Below are 22807 nucleotides of genomic sequence, written 5' to 3'. Positions count from 1 at the left end.
AAAAATCTTGGGTTAATTCACAGTTGATTCTCATGCTTTTGTTGATCGTGTATTGAATCTTTTGGATCCTGAAAAAACAGTCACTTTCTGATGGCTTGGTTTTTCTTGTACACCAGTTGCATTTTCTTAAGAAACAAGAAATCTGGCAGCACAGGTTGTGAAGACTTGGTTTGCCAGACATTTTGTTTAGGCATCACATTACTTTTTTTTTTTTTAAATTCCTCATAAACTCACAATTCTTACATGCTCCTTCCCTCCAAGTAAACATCACTTTCAAAGCAGAAGACAAAAGAGAAGACACTGGTAGACTGACATAATTAAACTAATTTGAAGCTTGATTTTTAGATTTTATGCTTGAGTCCAAACGTTTGACAGATGATGTATTCTCAAAAGATTTTAAATTGATAATACCTTGAGTTTTTCTTGCAGCAGTACCTCACTGATTTCCTGATATTTCAGGGTTCTGATTTTAAGTGTTTTTAGCTTCTGTAGCACACTGGAGAGTAATTGAAAAGGCTTCCTCTTCATGAAGAGTTATTTTCATAATCCTGTTGAAGGTATTTATTTCAGAAACCTACTCGTGTTTGAAATGTCTTATCTGACCTAGATTAATCTAATGACTATTTAATTTTCCTCCTACTTTTCATTTCTTTTTAGCTGCGATGTGACAGCAAACATAAGAACAACTGTTGAAACTTGATTCTCTATTTTTTTGGAAGAGTTTAACTTATGTTGGACTTGTAACTTTACCTCATTTGATGGGAAGAACTGGTCATTGGTCACAGATTACTACTGCTGGGACACTTCGCAAATTTTGTTTTGGATGATGGGGAGAGAGTCAAAATCAGGCTTAAAACAGGACTAGTACTTTCAAGGTCGCTTTTCTCCTAAGTAATAACGGCTTTATTGGCTGTAGGTTGCAGCAAAACAATTAGTCATCATAGATAACTTAATTCTTTAATTCTGTTAAGCTAAGAGGGAGAAGATATGGCAATTCAGAACTGCGTTTTTGTCAAAATATTACTCTTCATATTTTCAATAATCAATGAGAAGAAGAGAAGAAATGCACTGTTCAGTGCACGTCCACTACTTCCCACCAGAAGGTGATGGATCTGCAGTGTGCAAACCTGGATGGAAGCCCCGCTCCAGCTAACCCAGGCGTGTACTGATAATAGGAAATGGTTATTGGAACTAAATTATTTTGCCATTTTTATTTTTAGGTTTGCTGGCATGGGTAATCTCATTAAGGTGCTAACCAGGGACATAGACCACAATGCAGCACATTTTTTCTTGGATTTTGAAAGTAAGTCTCTCAGCCCTTCACAGCTGGTGCATTTGAAATGGTATGAAGAGGGTTGCTTATACCTGCTGCAATGAAGGCTAGGGGACTCAGTTGCAAATCTGCAAATTGGAAAAGGGTTGCATGTGGTTTTTTTTTTGCCCTTGTTTTTGTGTTTTTGTTGTGTTTTATTTTTTCTCAGTAGGAGCCAAGCCACCATCATGCTACTGTGTAAATTTTCTTTTCGTGTGCTTAGTCATTTTGGGTCTCTGTGGTCGGTGATGTCCATCCATCTGCCTGCAAATCAAGTAATCATACAATGAAAAATTCTGTCAGTATGCCATGGTAATCTGTGCTGAGCAGTTGTTCTCTGTAATCCTATCTTATATACCAGTGAGTACTAAAATACTCCTGATTCCAGTTTACTCATTCATGGTGCAGTTAATGTATGTTCTTACATCCAAAAGTCCAATGCAGAATTGCCTGAACTCCTCAGATGTTCTAGGCACCTTGTGTAAGAGAACTGGGATGTACCTGTGTTGTCATTTTCTGCACAATGAAATGATGCATCTTGATTCAGCTTTCTATAATGGTCACCTGACAAAATTATGAGAGCTGACAAAATTAAAACTCTTTTCCTCTGTTGTCCCATCAGGTAAAATCCTGTAGTGTTACTACCATGTCAGTGCTGGCAAATATGGTATTAGCCCTCGGTATGGTACTCCTGCTCAGGACACTGGTGCTAAGGTGTACCGGGACAGAATTAGTCACAAGACCTCCAATTGGAGTTGTGCCCCTTTCTCGAAGGGGAGGCTGTGAAGATGTTGATGTACGTCACTTCTGACAGGAAAGCTGCATTGCATCTCTGGGATCACCAGCTGGACGGCCCCGAGGTGGGCTCTCCTCCCCCTGGCAAAGTGGGAGCCTGAAGGACGGGTCCATGCCTGATGGAACTCTTTGGTCTTCTTCCCCACCACTTCATTCAACTATATTTGGGCTGTTCCTTCTTATAAAGGAAAATTTTCTTTTCTCTCATTCTTGTCTTGGCAGGTACCTTAACATGGGGAACCTTCTTAAAGTTTTGACATGCACAGACCTTGAGCAGGGGCCAAATTTTTTCCTTGATTTTGAAAGTGAGAAGATGATTTTATATATCTATTACTCTTTGCCTGCAGTAGACTGCATTTGTCATGTACTAAATGTATGTTTTCACTTTGCCATCTTTCTAACAGCTTTGCATGCCTGAGCTATGAAAAGTTCGGTGAACTTTTGACAAAAGTAATAATCTGCTTTAAAGTAACCTGAGTTTCTAAAAAGCGAAATCTTTGTTTCAGGGAATACCTTCAAATTACATTTTACAGCTGGAATCTGATACAGTTTCCGTTTTAAAAGCAAAATTCTATTCGGTTTTTAACTGAAACTTTAAAAATAATTTTTAAAAGAACTCGACTTCTTTGAAGACCTACTGAATTTACAAGGAGACGCGTGTTTTAAAGAAAGACAAAATACAAAATCTAATTCTGTGCACTTCCAGTATGCCTCTAGATGCTGAATGCAGCATATACTGATGGGCTCACAACAGCTCTTCATAGCTCTCCAACATCACAACAGTAGAGGTGCGTATGTGAACCTTACTTGATTTGGCATTGAAATTTGACAGTAGACCTCATCCCTCCTTGAAAAGGGGCTCAACAAGCATAGAGATGAAATTGCTTTTGAAAATAAGAGAGGTATATCTTTGTCTGATCAATGCCAAGCGCTTGGGAAGGTTCACATGCTGTTGGTATTTCTGCTTTTAGTTTTTGTTGCATGATATAATGTAGCCTAAGAATGGCAGGTAAGTGGTGTTGGCTGCTGCTATGCATGTTTAATCACTTTATTTTGGGATGTGCTTTACCCCAGCTGTGCATCAGCTAGCATAAAATAAGAAAAATAATGTTCAAGTGCATTTTAACTTGTAACAAAAATACACTGAATACTATAATAAAAAACACAAAGTATTATGATATGGGTAATACAAGATTCGTAATCTTTTCCTTCCCCTAAATTATTTTTCAGTTGTTTGGTGAAACAGTGCCAATTGGTTATATTCTAACATAAAAGGGAATGCTTGTAGAAACATGGTTATGCTTTAAGGTCATTTGAAGTTGGAATGTTTCTAAGCCCTTATCCCGTAGTGTTGATTTCATCACCTGTCTTTTCTGAACATTTAGTTTACTTTATGATAGTAGCCATAGAAGTTTTCCATTAAAGGAAGATAATCAAGGGCTGTGTTCAAGAACTGGAAAACAAAACTTGCTTAGGAATTTTTTCAAGTTTCATATCATTTCAGAATAGTTGTGACATAGTGAAGTAGGGAGAAATGATGCAGGAGAATATTGGAGTGTTGGAACTCCAGCCTAATGTGCAAATACGAACTGTTTAATAGGACTACAGTAGTTCGAGGTATACAAGAGGCGTAGTTCTAGAGTCATTTGTGATGATAATTGGTGCTAATTTTTTAAAAGGTTTTTTTATCTCTAGCCATCACATTTTTTTTAAAAGTGCATGTTTTGAGCATGAACAAGATTTGGCATGAGAATAAGCAGGTTGCTGACATGAAATGTTTATACACGCAGTCAAATTAAGTGACTTACACTGTGGCTGAATTGTTAGACTGGTCTTTATTCATTTTGAATTCTGTCCTATGTGCGTTTCTGCTGCTGTACTATGTACCCATACTTCTTTCTACTCTATTTCAGATAGCTTGCCTTGACAGAATCTTGACTCTGACACAGTCAAGATCTTTCTTCAAGACTTGGCACTTAATCTTGGGATACTTAAGATTATATGTTTATGGGGAAGAGCATGTAAGCTCTGTATTAAAAACAAATTTGCCAGTGCTATATTACCTGCCTGGCCCAGTAATACACAGGCCTAGATCTTTTGGTTTTGAATCCAGGTATGTCCTTGGAATGAGCAGGCAAGTTAAATGTTATTTAGCACAATAGCATAGAGACAGAATCTAATCTCTGAAAAGCTTTATAGGGATGCAGATGCTGAATTTAGAAAGGTTTTAAATTGGTTTCCAAGACTTTCAGTTATTTAGCTTGGTGCTAGTTTGCAATGATTTCAGTGACTGGCTATCATAAGGCAGACAAAAAAATGTTGTAATGGGCTGTTGGCTTTTCCCTGCATTAACACAGGTTAAACTCCAGATTTCTTTGATCATTCAACTCAGCTGTTTGAAACAAATAATTGTTTTAAATATTCTATTAAAGTCTCTGCGGTACCACTTCAACAGCTGCGTACAACATGGGGAACTTATATTGGCATCACTGCTGTTGCAGTGCAATCCTTTTCAAACTTAGATTAGAATAGTAGCTAAACCGCAGCGTACTTTTGCTTGCAAGTGGTGATCTCAGTCTAGCGCTGAAAGTATTCTGTATTACCTCCAAAAGCATTGGCTAGGTTTCAGAGGAAGCCACAAAGATGGCTTTCTCCAGAGCCATTATGATAGAGATGCATAAACAATTTCGTAGAATCATAGAATGGTTTGGGTTGGAAGGGACCTTTAAGATCATCTAGTTCCAACCCCCCTGATATAGGCAGGGGCTTCTCCCTCTAGACCGGGTTGCTCATCTCCAGCAGGCTGGAATTTCTCTCTGCCATGTTGGGGAGTTTTGTCCCATCTGGTTTCAGATGACTTAATGTGTTCTTCCCTGAGAAAAATACTGGTTTTATACTACAGAGCAAACACTATTCAATTTTAACTCTGATTTTCTGTCCTTCCTCTAGTCTGTAGGTCAACCAAGATGCTTTTAAATAGTCACATAAAATGTGTGTTCCTAGCATGCAACACGTTGTCATATTTTCATAGTGTTTAGGTCACATGACAGCGTTTGTATGTTGCTTAAGTCCAGTCTCTTGTCTTTAACATGTTATTGTGTGAGCATTCTGAACTCTAAATGTATGTTGCATTTAGTGCAGTAATGTTCTGATTAAATGTAAAATTTACTTAACTCCTCATTTGCTCAAAGGACATCAGTCTGCACTTATTATTGGATTAGAGATGAGATTGCTGCCCTGAGTAACCAGGGGCTAGCTCCCTTGGCAACAGTATCAAGCCTTGGAACAGCTCAGCATGCTGTGCTGTGTTTGCTCTATTTGTTCTTGTCATGGGAGATGTTGCCAGGTAAAAGCAAAGCATTGTCATACAGTTGTGACATGAATTTACATTTCCTGTAAGAGGAACAGGGGAATCCCCAAAGTTAGCACCTTCATGCTGCTGTTTGGATGCCTGGCATCACTGGCTGCTCGTTCTCGATTGTCAGAATGAATTCCAGAAGTACGTTGTTCTTTCCTGCTCCGTGTCCTCCATAGTGAGGAAAACAAGTTTCACAGTTGGTGACTCAAATGAAGGTCCCACAGCTTAAGTCCTCAGGTACAAGTGTGTGGAATGCTGCCTCCATCTGTTGGAGCTTCCAGGTTCGCTGGAGCCTTTCTCTCTGTTTTTCCCTTGGCTTTTCACAATACAGTGTCTTACAAAGCCAATAAGCCAATTGCTCTGAGCCAGCCTGCACCACAGCTTGAAGGTTTTCCACACTGTATTTTTTTTAAACCCATCCTATTCCATCCTAAGTTATTTTACATTCACTCCACAGTCCTGTTAGGTTTACTTTTTATATTTGCACTGTTCTCTAACTAAAAATGTAGCTCTTCATTGCTTGTCTCGGCAATGAAGAATTACAGATGGGAGAGGAACTTAGTTGGGACAAAACGAGTTATAGTTTTGTCTGTTGAAAGTGTACCAAAATAAGGTACATGCCAGAGAAATAATCCAGTGCCTACTGGATTTTAAAGTGTGTATTTAGAAGTTTGTTACTTATAAAAAATAAAAGGAACGCTCCCAACGAATGAAGTAATTGCTTTAGGTTTCCTGAAACATTCTATGGAAACGAAGTACAGTAATTGTCTTTCATCCAAAGTGAAACAGACTTGTGGAGGTAAAGGGCTTGCCATACATAGCCAGCCGCTCAGCAGAGGCTGTGTAATTTATTTGGAAGATGATTGTTGTTTATAAACTTGGAAGGTCACAGTATCACATCTGTTCTTGTCTGTTGGTTTTGAAAGAAGGAGGAGTTCCTGTGAGCCCTTCTGCTGTGCCACCCCTCACCCTCCAGTGCTGAAAAATGCCTGTCCTTAGTAGAGAGGGTGAAGAAAAAATGTAATGAAAAATTAAATAGGCAGGAGGCGTTCTCAGCATGAGACAATCCAAGTGGCAAGTCTTGATTGCATTATTTAACAACACAATCTGGAATGCTACAGAACTTCACATTTTAGTCTGTATTTCACTATAGCATTTCATGTTTGTGCATGAACTGCTGCCAGTCAACTTGTGCTTACCTGTCTGCTATATTCCTTCATTTTTTTTTGTCTTCATTTCTTACAGCAGTCTTCAGCAGCTTTCAAAATTATAAATGTGACCTTTGTGATGATCCGAAAAGCACTGGCCACTTTTACTCAATGCCTAATCAATGTGCTGCTCTTGTACATACTTCTTTTTTCTTTTAAAGGAGTGACCTGCTTAATTTTACCCATGATAATTCTTGATGGTTCTCAAAATAGCACAGTTAAACTGTTGCAAAGTCTATATAGGCATGCTTGCTAATGATGCCTACTCTCTATACGATGAACGATAAAATCATGAAATATTATGCAAAAATTAAAACAAAATCCAGACAGGCAATGCATGTGAAAATTAATTTCTTCTGATGTAAACTCTGCTTTATAATGATTTTCTACTGTGTAACACTGATATTGGGATTTTTTCTTTTTTTTAACTTAAGTGTCCCTGACTTCCATCATCGTTAGTGAGTGTTGTATACATGGATCATAGAAAAATCACTTTCATTTAAGATTTTTTTCTGGGCTTTTTAAACTATGTAAAATTATGAGGCTATATTGTCCATAAGAAGGCTTTTGTTACAAGGGTAGTAACAATAAATCCCTTGACTTTTGTCATTGAAAATCCTGGATTAAAATATCCGTTATTTATTTAATATCATACTTTGCCCATCTTAAATGGATGAATGTTATTTTTTTGTAAATAGCCGCACTAACAGCTTTGGTAATTAACCTTTTAATATCAGTCTAAGAGGACTTAAAATTCTGATGAAAGCTCTAAAGTTAAAAGAAAAAATTATATCATGTAAAACAAGTGTGAGATACTTAAGTGATTATGTTTAAATGTTAAAGCCTTTGCTTGGTTTTCTCCAAACATACTTCCTATTGAGCGACATTTCTTTAAACACATAGAGCTTTCTGAAATACTCAAATATACTGCTGGGAAGACAATGTATATCCTTAAGATTAAGAGGGGAAAAAAAAAAGAGGAAGAGAACAAGTTTACACTACATCTTCTTCTTAACTCTGGTTCTACAGTTAGTGCAATAAAGAATGTGTTGTGAATTAATTATATTTTAAAAGTAAGAGATACAGCAGCTCCTTTCCCAACCAATAACAAGCAGGGGAGGCGGGGAGAAGAAAAATAACCTGGTGCAATATACCTAGATAACTTTCAGGTGTTCATTCCCATTGTCAGTGTATTTGCAGTGAGTGTACTAAGTCTCTTATTGTATACTGAGTTTGCACTGCACTCTATGGTGAGGTTCAGTTATCATTACACAATACTCATAAAGGCATCCTGCCAGGATTTCTATTCTGAATCTAATAGTAAAGAAGTCAGAATAGACTCCAGGGGAATTTTGGAGGTGCTAAATTAAGGGTAAAAACTACTAAAATGCAATTTGTTCCCTTTTGGAGTTCCTAATACACAGTAGTACTTCCGAGAGCAAGAAATTGTTAGTGAGTTGTATGAAGAATTTGTCCCCTAGGTGATGGTGTGCCTCTTGAATTCCATAATGTTGTTAAAAATATATATATTTAATATGTTCTGCTGTTTAGATGCCCAACCTACAGAATCTGAAAAGGAAATTTATAATCAGGTGAATGTAGTGTTAAAGGATGCAGAAGGAATACTGGAAGACTTGCAGTCATATAGAGGAGCTGGCCATGAAATACGAGAGGTGAGCCAGAGCGTTACGATTGTGCACAGCCTGTGATTGTTCATTGATCCTAACAGTACCACTGGAATTTAACTTTGCTTGCAGGAGCTGTCTTGGCAGAGCATGTTGCCCGTTAAAATTGCTGTCTTGAATTTCTCCTTTGGAATGTTCCTTTTAACAGCAAAATGGATGTCACTTGTTTCAGTAATATTAACGCACACGTGTAATAGCATACTTCTCAGAGGTTTTATGGAATTGTTGCGATGGGTTTCCTTTATATTTCCAGGTTAGCTCTTCTCAAGTTAGTGGCTCATTTGACAAGATTGCAGCATGACTGCAATACAACATTAAGTAAAGTCAGCATCTTTTTGTGTGCTAATTGGGAAAGTGATGTGTGGGAATCCTAATGCAAAAGGCTTCTCAATACCTTCTAAGTGGCTTTTATTTACTAACATAGGTGTTTGGAAAGGAAACAGGGTTTCTGTACAGCATGTCACTCCATTTTTCCTTTACCTTCAGGAAAAAGTGGATTAAATGCTCTTTCAGCTCCCTTTTCTTCTGGTTCAGATGCAGGAGTAGGGGCTGCTTTGCTCCTAAAGTGAGGAGATTCTCAGTGTAAGGTGCTGTAAGAAACCCTACTAGACACAAGTCTCTGCTCACTCCATGTAAATTGAAGAAACTCAGGGCTATTCAGCTTTCATAAGTACCATATGGTTTTTATTCAGTCTCTCTGAAGTCGGAAGTTAGGTTTAAGAATGGTATTTGTGTCCCGTGCAGCCCTGGGGAGGGGAGGTGGCTTATTCCTTTCTTTAAGGAAGGAGTATGTTCGAGGAGAGGAATGTGTGTCTCAGCACCAAAGGCTGAAGTTCCTGTGGGGGAAGAGACATGCAGCTGAGAGGAGGTAGGCAAGGCAGAAGGAAGCTTTCTAGGGACCAGAAAGAAGTGTGCTGAAACTTGTGGTCCAGAGTTGACTGAAACAGATTTTGCAGTCAAAGACTTGACTGAAGAATGTGGCAAGAGAGTTACAGGCTTTTTTATTTCTGCGTTCTTAATAAATTTCAGTTGCAGAAAAGTCCTGTTTCTGTCTTAAAAACTTGGAGAGATTGGATTTAAGGTATTACCTTTCTTGAAAATTTACTGTAAAGACAAGGTCTATGAATATGTCTTAAAGTTCTGGTATATGCCACATCTTCATGTTGCTGCTTGTATCACAATGTTTCTCGTGTAATATTTAGCTTGAATTTCATAGTGAATGTGTTGAGGTTTTTTTTCTTGACAGTTTCTGAAATTGATGGTCGATAATATTAGAAAGAGGCTTTGATCACTGAACTGCTTTGCTTGCAAGTGAAGTTGTTGATTTCAATTAACTACATGTGGTTATGTAAATTTTCATACTCTGAATAGCTTTATTTTTAACAATTTATTTATACTTTCTCAAGGTGTTTTTTTGTTTCTTTTACTCTTTTTCTCTCCTGTGCTGGATACTTATTTTCAACACAAACATTTAGCACTTTTTGGAATAGTCTTTGGTTAGTGCAGGCTTGTCTCTTTACGAGTAAGTGCTCAGTATTTAGAAAGCTAGATTACTGCTTCTTAAAAAAAAATCACTCTGCATAGATGTTTTTCAATGAAATCTCAGGTGTTCTTAATCTAAGCGTACTCTTTTCCTCTTTTTTTTCCCTAATATAAGGCAATACAGCATCCCAACGATGAGAAACTGCAAGAAAAGGCATGGGGTGCAGTTGTTCCACTAGTAGGCAAACTAAAGAAATTCTATGAATTTTCTCAAAGGCTAGGTAAGTTGAATGGTATGAACTTACTTTTTTGTCTTCATTAGGTTTGTACACTTGACATATAGAGACATAGATCACATCTAGGTCAACCATTTGTTACAAGAGAAAAACTCTTTTTGCGTAGATCCCTTCCATGCACATTTTTTCCATGCACCACCTTTTTCATGTGAAAGTAAGCTTACTTCAGTGGGTGGATACCTGAGAGAAGAGAGGATAGGAGTATACTTGACATCTCCTGTCCCTGTAGTAACCTGGGAGAGTGCTAAGATATTTGGTGTGAGTTTATCTTAAAAATAGACAAATAAAATATGACTTCTGATGTTAGGTATCTATCTTGAATTTCATTGTATCTTCTTGAAGATAACTTACACATGTTGCTGACACAGCTGGAATAAAGCTTTTTGAAAAATACTTCATCACTGTCATTAGTGCTGATTAGGCATAGTTTCCATAGCAGTTTGTAAGTAAATATGATCATGGAATCATAGAATGGCCTGGGTTGAAAAGGACCTCAAAGATCATCTAGTTTCAACCCCCCCTGCTGAGTGCAGGGTCGCCAGCCATTAGACCAGGCTGCCCAGAGCCACATCCAGCCTGGCCTTGAATGCCCCAAGGAATGAGGCATCCACAACCCCCTTGGGCAACCTGTTTTCAGTGCGTCACCACCCTTTGAGTGAAAAACTTCCTCCTAATATCTAACCTAAATCTCCCCTGTCTCAGTTTTTGATGACATTGACACATAGAAACAATTCACTAAGTCTCTTTATTAATTGCTGGGTGTTTTGGCAAATTGATATTTTAAGCCTAGTGTGCAGAGTATCAGATACCAGAAGCAGGTGCAGTTGTATATTGCAAAACATTCTCCTCTCATTTAAGAGGCAGGATTGAGAGGTCTGCTGGGAGCCCTGACAAGCACTCCATATTCACCAACACAACACCTGGAGCGAGAGCAGGCTCTTGCTAAGCAGTTTGCAGAAATTCTTCACTTTACCCTCCGATTTGATGAGCTCAAGGTAAGAACTTGGTCTAATTTTATAAATAGGTTAGAAAAAGAAAACAATCCTACTTAGTGAAGTTTGGGTTGTGTTCTTTTCTAGAATAGGGCATGTAGGAAATATTCAGATATCTACTATATGTATGGCTTGTTCACATGACCTACAGTTAGGTTAAACTGGAATACAGAAGAAATATCATATCAGCATTATACACTTGTTACATTTCAGTTCATTTTAATCGTGCTTCTTCAGTTGAATTTGGCACATCTCTTGGGATAATGCTGGTGTTACTGGTAATAGCCGGGCGCGTACTTTCTTGCTAATGTGAAAAGAACTTAGCTCAGATGATACCAATGTATTGGTCTGATCCTTGGAATAAAATACACAAAAACGTTTTTTCAACCTATTAATTTCAAATTTCTATTAGAAAACCTACTCCTTTTCTTGTTAGATCTTGTTCTGAAAAATCTGAATACTTAGTAAGAAAGACTTGTTCTGTGTATCTCCATTCACAATGTCGCAGGTCTTTTTATTTCAGAAACTTAAATATTATAATATACTTAAATACACTAAATTTTATGAAATCTTGTCTTTATATTTTTCTTGAGGAGTTTGTCTCAACTTTTTTGCTTCCGTATCTACATAGATGACAAATCCTGCTATACAGAATGACTTCAGCTACTACAGAAGAACTCTGAGCCGTATGAGGATTAATAATGTCCCAGTAGGTAACCCTTAGATGACACGAAATGTAACTTTATGCTACTACTTAGTTTTTCATATACAGAACAATTGAATTCGTCTTTCCTTTTGCTGTATAGGCAGAAGGAGAAAATGAAGTAAATAACGAGTTGGCAAACAGAATGTCTTTATTTTATGCTGAAGCAACGCCGATGTTGAAAACCTTAAGTGATGCTACAACAAAATTTGTGTCAGAGGTAAGAATATACATTTACGGGTTGGATAATGTACTTAAGCTTTCCAGGGCCAGACAACATTTTAGAAACAGAACTACTGGGCTTAATCTTGCATCTGAAAATCCATCTTGTTTTTTTGGACCCTCAAGAAATGAGAATTGCCTTTCTCAGAAGCTGTAGAGGTAAACTGTGTCAGTTAGCCACCTTGTGGATGCTTTGGAAGAAATGAGCAGGCAGCATTACAACACTGGTAGTGAAAGATTCCCTCTAGTAGTACCTAGGTGATAGGCGTGTTTGTCTGCTTTTTTTTTTTTGGTACTTGAATCAGAAACTTCATAAAATTTCAAGGGAAACAGTTTGATTTTGTGCTTAAAATTGGGAGGGAATTGCAGTGCAGCTTCCTTTCCTCCTTCTGAAAGCACTCCTGTTTTGCTATTTAGAGTCAACTGAGATTAATGGGAGGGAGAATGGATCCTGAATGAAAAGTATTCTAATGTTGTAATGCATTCCTGATTCACTTTATCTAAATATGAATAATACTTTAATTGTAGTGGTTGTTTGCTGATGGACACTTGATAATTATGTTTTGTCTCAAATGGAAGACACCATTTTTAATTAAAAATAGTGCATTATGTGATTATATTATGAAACTAATTGTGTTAGAATTCTAATACAAACTGGTATTTGTATTTCAATAAATTCTTCATTCATTGTGCTTTACAGTTGAAGTGCCTTGAAAAGTTCTCTCTCATTTTAAATTTCTGTGACTGAGGTATTCTTCTGAAACAGTTAATGAGTCTTCCACGAGAAGACATGCTGCATGTATTTGGCTGAAGAAGTCTGTCCTTAGAGAATGCGTTAGATTTTTTCCCTTTAGAATTTTCTAAACGTCAGTAGTGTCAGTGGTGCGTTTCTGCAAGCAAAACAGGTATGGTAGGCTTCAGTTTTGTAGACTTTGCATTAATAGCTGGCAACCTAAAGAGTGATGTTTGAAACCCAAAGCAACAAAAGCAAAAATACAAAACTGTGCAACAGGGCCTAACCTTACCATAGTTGTATCTAAGTTTTTAATTCCTCCATATTACCATGCCAACAGATCACTGACTTGATTTATGTTTTGTATTGTAATCTTTCACAATAATTGAATTCAAAACTGTTTACCTTCTTTTGCAGAATAAAAATTTACCAATAGAGAATACTACAGATTGTTTAAGCACCATGGCTAGTGTGTGTAGAGTCATGCTGGAAACCCCGTGAGTATGAATAGTACTAACATTGTGTATTAATCATACCCATTTCTTTAGATCTGACTTGTGATTCATAAGGAGGAAAACTATTTGGTTAACTAGGAATTTTGGTGTTTTCTTTTTACCAACTTAGTTTCATGTCAAGATTAGCTACTAACTGGTTTTATTTTGCTAGCCATGCAAATCATGTGGTCTACTTTTCTGGACATATTAATATTTTAAAGTAGAATGGCTATGAAAGCTAGACAGCCTCTTGGTACTTCTTATAAATGGTTTTCTCATATATAATTCAGGAAAATATACCATTTGAGCATGATTGCCTAGGGCCTCCTAGAAGAGAGGTTATCAGCAACTGCTTAATGGTATCTCCTCGCGAGTTGGCTTGGCTGAAGGCTGTAACAAAGTTACAGTGCCCTTGCCTGGGGAATTCAAGATGAATTTAGGCATGAGGACAGTCTATTGTCTGCTCTAAATTTGAGAGGCTCTGGGAGTACAAAGAAAGTCAAGATAAGCTTTGTGTTTCTTCTGTGATGTAAATCATTTCCCAGTGGTAGAACTCCCCAGATAGGGGATATGATGTCAAATTAAAAGAAGTTCAGACCAAATACCTCAGTACATATGTTTTGAAATACGTTAATATCTCCAAATGTTTATATCATTACTCTGTTTGGGAATGATCTTTCTGATTCAAGAAAGTAGTTTATGGTTGGGCTTTCATTTCCCTCCTCTCCCCACATCAGAAGTTTGGGTTGCTTGTATGTTAGGGAGTAGAGGGGAGAAAGGATAAGGCATGCTGAAAGCAAAGTTGTTATGTTTTAATCTTTGTTGGGAGGAGGGGGAAGTTTGAAACATAGCAGCAGGATGCTGTTTTAGATTTGAGAATCTTTAACTTCCAGCTGTCACTTTCTAAGCAGTGGTTTTGCTTTTGTGGTCAGATAGCTGAAAGGAAAAAGGAAAACTCTCAGAACTGTTCTTTCCTCTAAGGATTTATGGCAGGATTTCATAGAATACCCTACTCTGGAAGGGACCCACAAGGATCATTGAGTCCAACCTCTGGTTCCACACAGGACTACCTAAACTTTCAGACCGTATGTCTGAGAGCATTGTCCAAACTCTCTCCTTCAACTCTGGAAGCTTGGGGATGTGACAGCCGGTCTGGGCAGCCTGTTCTGTGCCTGACCACCCTCTGGTGAAGAACCTCTTCCTAACAACCAACCTTACCCTCCCCTGATGCAGCTCCAGGCCATTCCCTTGGGTCCTGTTGTTCCATTCCCCTTGTGAGAAAGCTGTAGGGCACCATGATGTCTTATCATTTGCCAAGTTGCCCAACTGTAAGACCTTAGCCACTGCACATGTCTTGCCCTCCAGACTCTTTCCCATCTTTGTAGCCTTCCTTTGGATGCTCTAATAGTTTTAGTCCTTATATTGTTGTATCTGAAACTGCACTCTGTACTCAAGATGAGGATGTACCAGAGCAAAGTAGAGTGCAGAGTTTTTCTCTTTGATATTTTTTTGGGTAGTACTAGGGATTACCTTTATCTTGTCTGATGAACAATTTTCCATGTTTTTCAATTACAGTGAATATAGAAGCAGGTTTACAAATGAGGAAACAGTATCATTCTGTCTGAGGGTAATGGTGGGTGTCATCATACTCTATGACCACGTGCATCCAGTGGGCGCTTTTGCCAAAACTTCAAAAATTGATGTAAGTTTTTCGTTACTGAGTAATCTTTTGAGTATTTGAACTGTTTTGTAGGTTCTTTGTCTTCTGTGTGGATTTTAGTAGTGCAATTTTCAGTAGCAGATGTGCCCTTTGGTTTGATAGTGAAAGGATAGTATTAACTGGCAGCAAAAGATATACATAAGCAGTGAGAAATATAAAACAGGCCTTCAGATACACAGTGGTTATTGTCAGGCCATTAAAATTTGATGGAGTTCAGGTGATGACTTGACATGCTTGTGAACAGTCATTTGTGTTGAAAGGTACAAATCAAAGCTATTGGAATTAACGGTGGCACCTGGCTTGTTCCTTACTCCTGTAAAATGCTTCATTCTTTGCTAGTCTTCAGGTATAACTTGTTTTTGTTTGGTAGCACTCTGTGAAATGCATGCTGTCAACGTACGCTGCTTAGTGGTTATTTGAAATGGACTATTACCCAGTTGTCATCGTGTCATTATTTCACTGGCTGAATCGTTCTCAATAAATCTATTGTAAGCAAAGATGTACTTAGTTTTGATACATCAGAATTTCACATCAAAGTTGTGTTGTCTAAAGATACACAGATTTTAAATTATCTAAGTTTTTCAGTTAGGGGAAAACATAAGAATACTGAAAGGTTAATTTCTTTCCAATATCAAGGAAGTTCAGTGTTTAAGTACTTTTCTCACACTGGCAAATAATATAAAACACTTCTGTAAGCTTATGAGATATTTGTGTGAAAAAAAAATAAATTTCTTTTTGACTCCTAGATGAAAGGATGCATCAAAGTTCTTAAAGACCAGCCTCCTAACAGTGTAGAAGGCCTTCTAAATGCTCTCAGGTACTCCTTTTTTTCTTTTATTTGAAATCTTTGAATTTTCAGAAATTGTCCAGGGTCTTCCTTTCAGCAGTGAAGTGTTCAGTTAGTGTTGGAGGTAAAAGGTGAATGTGGTTATTGCAGGCTTTTTTCCCATTGAATTTGGAGACATGGGCACATGAAGAAGCTGTTGTGTTTTAAAGGCTAGGTGGTACATTTGCTCTAAGAGAGCTTTTTGCATGCACCTGATGCATGTAAAAAGCTAAGAGTGAGCGTGAAGGTGTACGTGACAGAGTAGCCATTGTACATGAAGGCAAAATTATTGACTAATTAGTTTGTATTGGCCATATCCTCAACTGTGTAGTTTGATAATCTCTTAATGATTTTATGTACTATTAGTAGAGTCTGAGAGTAATCCAATGCGATTTTTTCGTGTTTCACAGATAGCTTCAGACATATTAGATCGAGGAACAATTTCTACTTACATACCAAAAGCTTTTGCAAAGTATTTATAAAGAGGTACTTGAAGTGAGAGTATCAGTGTCTTGTACAATATACAAGACGAGTAAAAATAGTAATAAGCATAAATTAGAGAGATGAACAAGTAATTGTGTATAGAAGCCTAAAAACTGCTAATTGGATCATATAGCTGTATCTCGACATGTTTTCATATTGGTGTCAAGCATCAGAGGATTTGCAAGAAATAATGAAATGCAGTAGATAGATGAAGGCTTCGTTTTTGTGCTTACTTGGAAAAGTACCATATTCATTAGTATAAGTTAACTATAATTAGATATGGCCATCTGTGCATTTGAAATGTGGAAGCTTTAGTTGATCTTACTTGAATGCATGTAGTATGGCTTTTTCTTATCAATGGTGAAACTGTTTTATTTTTCCTTTTCTTCGTGTCCAGCTGTTGTAAGAAGTGAAATAATACAGTATTACAGGTGGCTTAATTGGGCAAGTTTCTTTCAGATTAGCTAAAGATGGGGGGAAAAAAATCTGGTCTTTGTTGGAAAGTTCTGAGTAGAAACACTCCATGATTACTCATTTCTGAACCTCTCACGATAGTAATCAGCCTTTGTGATGGTAATCAGTAAAAGGAAGCAAGTTTCTAGGGAGAAAACACTGTATTAATATTTATTTTCTGCCCAGCAAAGTACACAAAAGGTTGTTCAGGTCCTCACTCCATTGTTTATTACTTTGTGTTTAGTCTGTGCTGTCATGCTGACATTTCACCACACTAACCATTTCATACTTACCTGGATATTTTGACAATCTGGGTTTTTCATATATGTGATGATTCATTTCTGTAAGATATTTAAATCTTTTTAAAAATACGTTTGCAATTGCTGGGAAGAGATACTGAGCTGCTCTGCATGCATGGTGGAAGGGATTTCAAGATAATGTCATGAGAAATTAAGTCAGTCTGTCTTTGATTTTGGAGGATTTTGGTTGGAAGTTTTCTAAGAGAGAAATCATGTGTCTTAAAAGCAAATGGAAGGTAGTATGGATTTTGGGAAGATCTCAGCTGTTTGGAATTAAATTCTTATAGGTACTTAAATTGTGTTCAGCTTTTACGCGTGGGCAAAATACCAAGTGTAATAACTTCTCTAGATTTTAGGAGAGCTTAGGGCTCATGTGGAAGTTATAAATTCCCAAAACGTCCTGAAATCTATACTGATGATTTTCAAAACCAAGCCATTGTATATTCTGCTAGTGAACAAGTAAAATATCAGCGCAGTTGTGGATCACAATCAAAGTGCTTATTTAACACGTAAAGTAAGATGCTGAGTAAGATTTTTTTATTAATAAGATCAGGGACGGGGATTGTGCACAGATCACGACATGGAGTGTGCACAGTACGTAAGATTGGACAAAGTTTTTTCTGATGATAAAAAATAAAAATGCCCTAGAGAATTTTGAAGGGAAAGAAAGGAAAAAACACTTGCATATATATCTTTTATAGATGTCATTAGCACAACTAGTTAAGTAAACAGGGAATTAAGCCATTGCCTTTAAGGGATCTTTAAGTGGTTTTGTTATTGAAAGTTTGGAAGAAAAATTTCTGAAGCAGTGTTTTAGTGGAAGATGTTGCCTATGAACAGAGACCTTGGAGTCAGTCTTAGTGCTCATAATTGGCTCTCACAACTGGAAATGTGACTTTACTGTGAAATGGCATATGAGCACGAGCCAACATCCAGCTGAGGCTTTTTTATTTCCTCTTGGTGCAAGGCTGCTGGGGTATAGATCTGATAATAATAGCACTTTCAGAACAGAAAGTCAAATTTGCGTTCTTGGTAACGGGAATGGGTGATAATCAGTGGCTGTGGGGTGTTCTGTAGCTTAAACTCAGTTTGTTCAGTTATGCTTCAGCCTCTCTTACCAAAACAAAATAGTTTCTGTGTTCTTCTAAACTTGTTTTTTATTTCTGTGCTTAGGTACACAACAAAGCATTTGAATGATGAGACTACCTCCAAGCAAATTAAATCCATGTTGCAATAACAATTACCTGGAACTCGCACCTGCTGTAGACAGACAGTATTCTGCAATGACTGAGATGCACAGATTTTTTTTTTTAGTGATTGCAACTACTATCTCATTCATTCTTGCTTTGTATTTTTTTCTCTCTTCCTGTTTACCCTTTTTTTTTTTTTTAATCACTTTCTTGTTCTTAAGTAAGCTCAGACTTCTTTTCTGTGCCAAATCAAAAATTACAATTCTGGAAAGTTTCTACATTTCAGAATAGCCATCCTAAGTGGCAGCTAATTATGCGTTGTATTTGGATTTCTCTGTACTGGGGAAAGATTTGTGACTTGAACTAAATATTTTTAAACTTGTGGTTTTTTCTTTTTTTGAAAAACTAATATTTAATATTGCTTCTTCTGCATGGCAAGACTGCCTACTTCTGCTATTTAAAAATCCCTTGATGACTTCATTTTCTATTGCAGCTTATTTTCATGTGCAACCATGAGGAAACTAAAAGCAGATTTGTTTAAATTAACTGTGTTTGTACAAAATGGTACCCAACACAAAGGTTTTTTTAAATGAGTAAAAACTGTTTTGTTTAAAAGTTACGTTTGCATTTTGACTCATTTTTGTAAGGATGTATGTTGTATGTTTAACCTTTAATAACTAACGTTAAACTGTGGTGTGTGCGTAGCAAAATTACGTATGCATGTTCATGTCAAATGATTGGCTGTGGATAAGATAATAAAATCAGCTTTCATTTTTCTAAGTGTGGTTTGATTTACCGGTATTTTGAGTGAGATGTCTTCGTGCTCTTTGGATTTTTACAAAAAATAAATTTATAAATTTTATATAGTGAAAACTCTGCTGTTTCATTACCAGTAACCACTAGAGTCTAGTGCACAGACTTTAAACCTAGCACGTATCAGGGTTCTTGCTTTCTTCTCCGTTGATTCCTTGTCCCCAGGGTTTGAAGGGGGAAGAATACTGTTCAATCTGTGTAGGTCCTGGTGAACATTGCTGAAGAAACTGCATTTTGACTACCCCTGCTGGCTTGCACAACTGTCAGAATGGCGTTCTGGATCAAGCTACCAGTTCAGCTCTTCCCATACCTGTGGAGGGAAGATCACTTACTTTCTCTCCGGGTGTATACTAGCGTAAACTTCTACAGATCTATGGATTTTTGAACAGTGTGTAAGATCTGAGTCGTCTTAACATACTAAATAATGTTGCCTTGGTGCTAGTCTAGTGTATTTCCACAGTGAGTGTTGAACCTTGGTGAGGAAAACCAAGCTTTTAGGGAGGGGAAAAAACTTGGACGGGAAAACAAGAAATGTAAACTGCTGGAGAGAACATCTGGAAGATGGCATGTTTTTGCATCAATGGGCAAACATCAATGCACCTTGTACGTATCTGTTTTGTGATTATGCTTAAAACAAGTTGTCAGTGTTCTGGAAAAGAGACTTAAAACCTGCAGACAAACAAGAACACCTTCAGCTTTATTTGCTGAAGAAATGATGTAACTTTCCATGGCATGCTAGCTCCAGCTTTAACATACCAGTGTGACTGTGCTGAATTTCTTGTGGTCACACTTCTGCACCATCAGGAAAGATTTTCCTTTTAATTTTTTTCATTTTTTTAATGTTGAGGATTCTTAGTAGAAGCCCCTGCTAAAGCGAAAGCAAACCATGTGCTGTGCAGTATACAGGAATCAAATTCTCTTACTTAGACCAGGTACTAATCTCTAGTTCTTTTGGCAGTGTCATAGTTGGAACTGTCTGAGAAAGGACAGAACTTGATTTGATTTCTTTTTAAATATATGTATATATATTTCCCAGAATTGTATTGATTTTCAAGTCTGCATGCAACCAACTATTGTGTGTATCTGAAAGGGTAACTGCCCTCCTGAGTTCATTGCTGATAGGGGGAAAAAAAGTGTTTCTCCTCAACATTGTTATAGAAGAAAGTTTTTTAATAACTGCAGGAGCAACAGTTATGCTTGTTGTGCCCTGTTATTAAAGCTTTTTAGAGGAAATGTATTTTCCAGAGAATAAGTTTCAAGTATAACTTGGGTATTTGACAGAAAATCCAGACTGGCTCTGTTATTGAAGGCCTAGCAACATGGATTTCCTTTTCTTTGTCTGCCTCAGTGGCTACGAATGAAAACAATACAATTTCTTACATCGACTGTTTTGGACAGCTCTTCTTTTCTGCTACCCTGCCAATGTCTCTGCTTTTAGACATGGTTGTTCTTGTGGTCTGAGAATAATTGGAGCTTTCCTTTTTTTCCTCCGGTGTTTGCATTCTGCAGTTTCTCTGTGTACACAGCTGGGAGAGGAGATTACAGCTGGCATGCCTTCCGTTTGGCTGGCCTGCAACTCAGCGAGCTTCTCTCCATGTGAGCCTTCCAAGAGAAGATGATTAGGCCTTTGCTGCATGAGGTATCAGCTGTTCACATTTCTGGGCTAGTGCTGCTGGGTGTTTGATACTTGAGCTTTGTTGCATGTTCCTTGCAAAAGCACTCTTTCATCTTCTCCCTGTGTTTTAATTCTTCGTAGCCTGGAGTCTGAGAGCACTAGGATGGCTGGCACGAGGTGCTTTAAATGAATGCTTTGCTCTAGTTAGCCATTTTCCTCTGATGTGGGCTGCTGCAGCTGCCTGGGAGCTGCTCTGGGTGGACCCTTTCCTTACGTTCTTTCTCGGAGTATGCTGAAAAACTCTTGCTGTGTTCTCTCAGGTGTTAAATTCACAGCCCGGGTGCCTTCTGTGGAACCACAGGACACTGATTTTGCAGTTAATACGAATTTCAAAAGTGTGTGTGGAAACAACTCTGAGGTGAGACAGCTTCTAATATCAAAACAGAGAGGTAGCCCCACATTACCAGGCTGTTTGCTCGTGGCCTTTATTTGGGTCTTTCTCAATGGCCCAAAACTTTTTCCACTCCTTTTCCTGTTTTCCTGATGTGCTGCCCTGTGTAATGTCTGTTTGCTGATCAGCAGCAGCGGCTCTCCATGTTAGCAAAGCAAGGAATAAAGTAATGCCAACTGAAAGTTTATGGTATGCTTACAGGTGACTTTGTAGTGGATTGCTATCACATGGGGTATTTGAAACAGGGTGATTAAATCCAGCGTGGTGCTGTGGATCTGGGATATGGCTTTGCTCCTCCTATTTCACTGCTTGAGAGTGGCTTGGTGACTTCATCAGCTAAGTCCCTCAGGACTCTGGGATGCATCTCATCGGAACCCATAGACTTCTGGATGTTCAGGTTCCTCAGGTGATCACAAACGTGACCTTTGCCTACAGTAGGAGGGACATTGGTCCCCCAGTCCCCACTTCCCGACCCATCTGCCTCAGGGGCGTGTGAAGAGCAGTCACCTATGAAGGATGAAGCAAAAAAGTTCTGAGAACGTCAGCCTTCTCCATGTAACCAACCTGCCTGTACTGGGGGGGGGGGAAGGTATGCTGCCTTAGACTTTCCTTTGCTGGTTGATGTACCTGTAGAAGCTTTTCTTGTTCGTTGCACTCCTTGGCAAGACCAGTTCCAGCTGGGCCTTGGCCTTACTGACCCTGTCTCTACGCAGCCTAGCAGCATCCCTATACTCCTCCCAGGTTACCTGTCCCTGTTTCCGCTGCCTGTGCATGTTCTTCTTGCTCTCCAGTTTGAGCAGGTCCTGCTTCAGCCATGCCAGTCCCTTACCTTCCTTTCCTGACATCCTTCACCTCAGTGCTTTCCAGGAGCCTCCTGGATTGCCTACAGCTCACCATGCTTCTTTTCCAGCAGATGTCAGGCTGGGTGAAGTCCTGCAGCAGGACAAGTGCCTGTGATCGCAGTGCCTCCTGTAGCTGGAGGAAGAAGGCTTCAGCAACAGACTCTGCTTGATTGGGTGGCCTGTAGTAGACACCAAGCACAAGATTCCCTTTGTTTCGAATTGCTCATGTCCATTCTTCAGGGACAGCTCTTCATTCTCAACTCCTTTCTTCTTGTCTACCTCTTAAAAAATAAATAAATAAATAAATTCTTAGGTTTCCTGGTATTCAGCACAGAGGCATTTTGTTCAAAAGCAACAGTGCAGTGCTGACTCAGGCGATGCTGCTTGTCACCTTGCTTTTGTATGCTTTTTTGGAAATGCTTTAAGGTTAAAAGAAGAAAAAAAGTGCTGCAGCCCTACCTGGAAACAAAATGCATTTATTTTTTTCTTCATCCCAATTTATTTCCTTTAATGTCTTCTAACCTTGATGTTATTATCTCTTCTACTAAAGGAGAACTCCTGGATGGCAAGGAGCAACAGTGCTGTCCTTTACTCTGCAGCACTGTGGCCACAAGGTCCTGGGTGCGGGTGGTCCTGGAGCTCATAGAATCATAGACTCATAGAATTGCTCAGGTTGGAAAAGACCTTCAAGATCATCAAGTCCAGCCACAACCTAACCATACTACTCTAACAACCCACCACTAAATCATGTCCCCGAGCACCACATCCAAATGGTTTTTAAACACGTTCAGGGATGGTGACTCGACCACCTCCCTAGGGAGCCTGTTCCAGTGCT

The 22807-nt window shown here is 38.3% G+C and overlaps 1 protein-coding gene across 1 annotated transcript in view; it reads left to right on the top strand.

Annotated features, from left to right (window-relative positions):
- FAM49B (family with sequence similarity 49 member B) overlaps window positions 1-19031 on the top strand; it is a 72098-nt gene extending 53067 nt beyond the window's left edge. Inside the window, 10 exon segments of the mRNA XM_021386315.1 lie at window positions 2330-2412; window positions 8225-8346; window positions 10016-10121; window positions 10995-11131; window positions 11760-11837; window positions 11935-12051; window positions 13204-13283; window positions 14856-14982; window positions 15747-15817; window positions 18235-19031. Coding sequence (XP_021241990.1) covers window positions 2330-2412; window positions 8225-8346; window positions 10016-10121; window positions 10995-11131; window positions 11760-11837; window positions 11935-12051; window positions 13204-13283; window positions 14856-14982; window positions 15747-15817; window positions 18235-18298 — 985 coding nt within the window. The 3' untranslated portion in view covers window positions 18299-19031.

This window comes from Numida meleagris, chromosome 2 (assembly GCF_002078875.1).
Source record: "Numida meleagris isolate 19003 breed g44 Domestic line chromosome 2, NumMel1.0, whole genome shotgun sequence".
In the NCBI taxonomy this organism is placed as follows: domain Eukaryota; kingdom Metazoa; phylum Chordata; class Aves; order Galliformes; family Numididae; genus Numida; species Numida meleagris.
The sequence above is the reverse complement of the archived record's forward strand: the minus strand, read 5'-3'. Positions and strand labels throughout refer to the sequence as shown.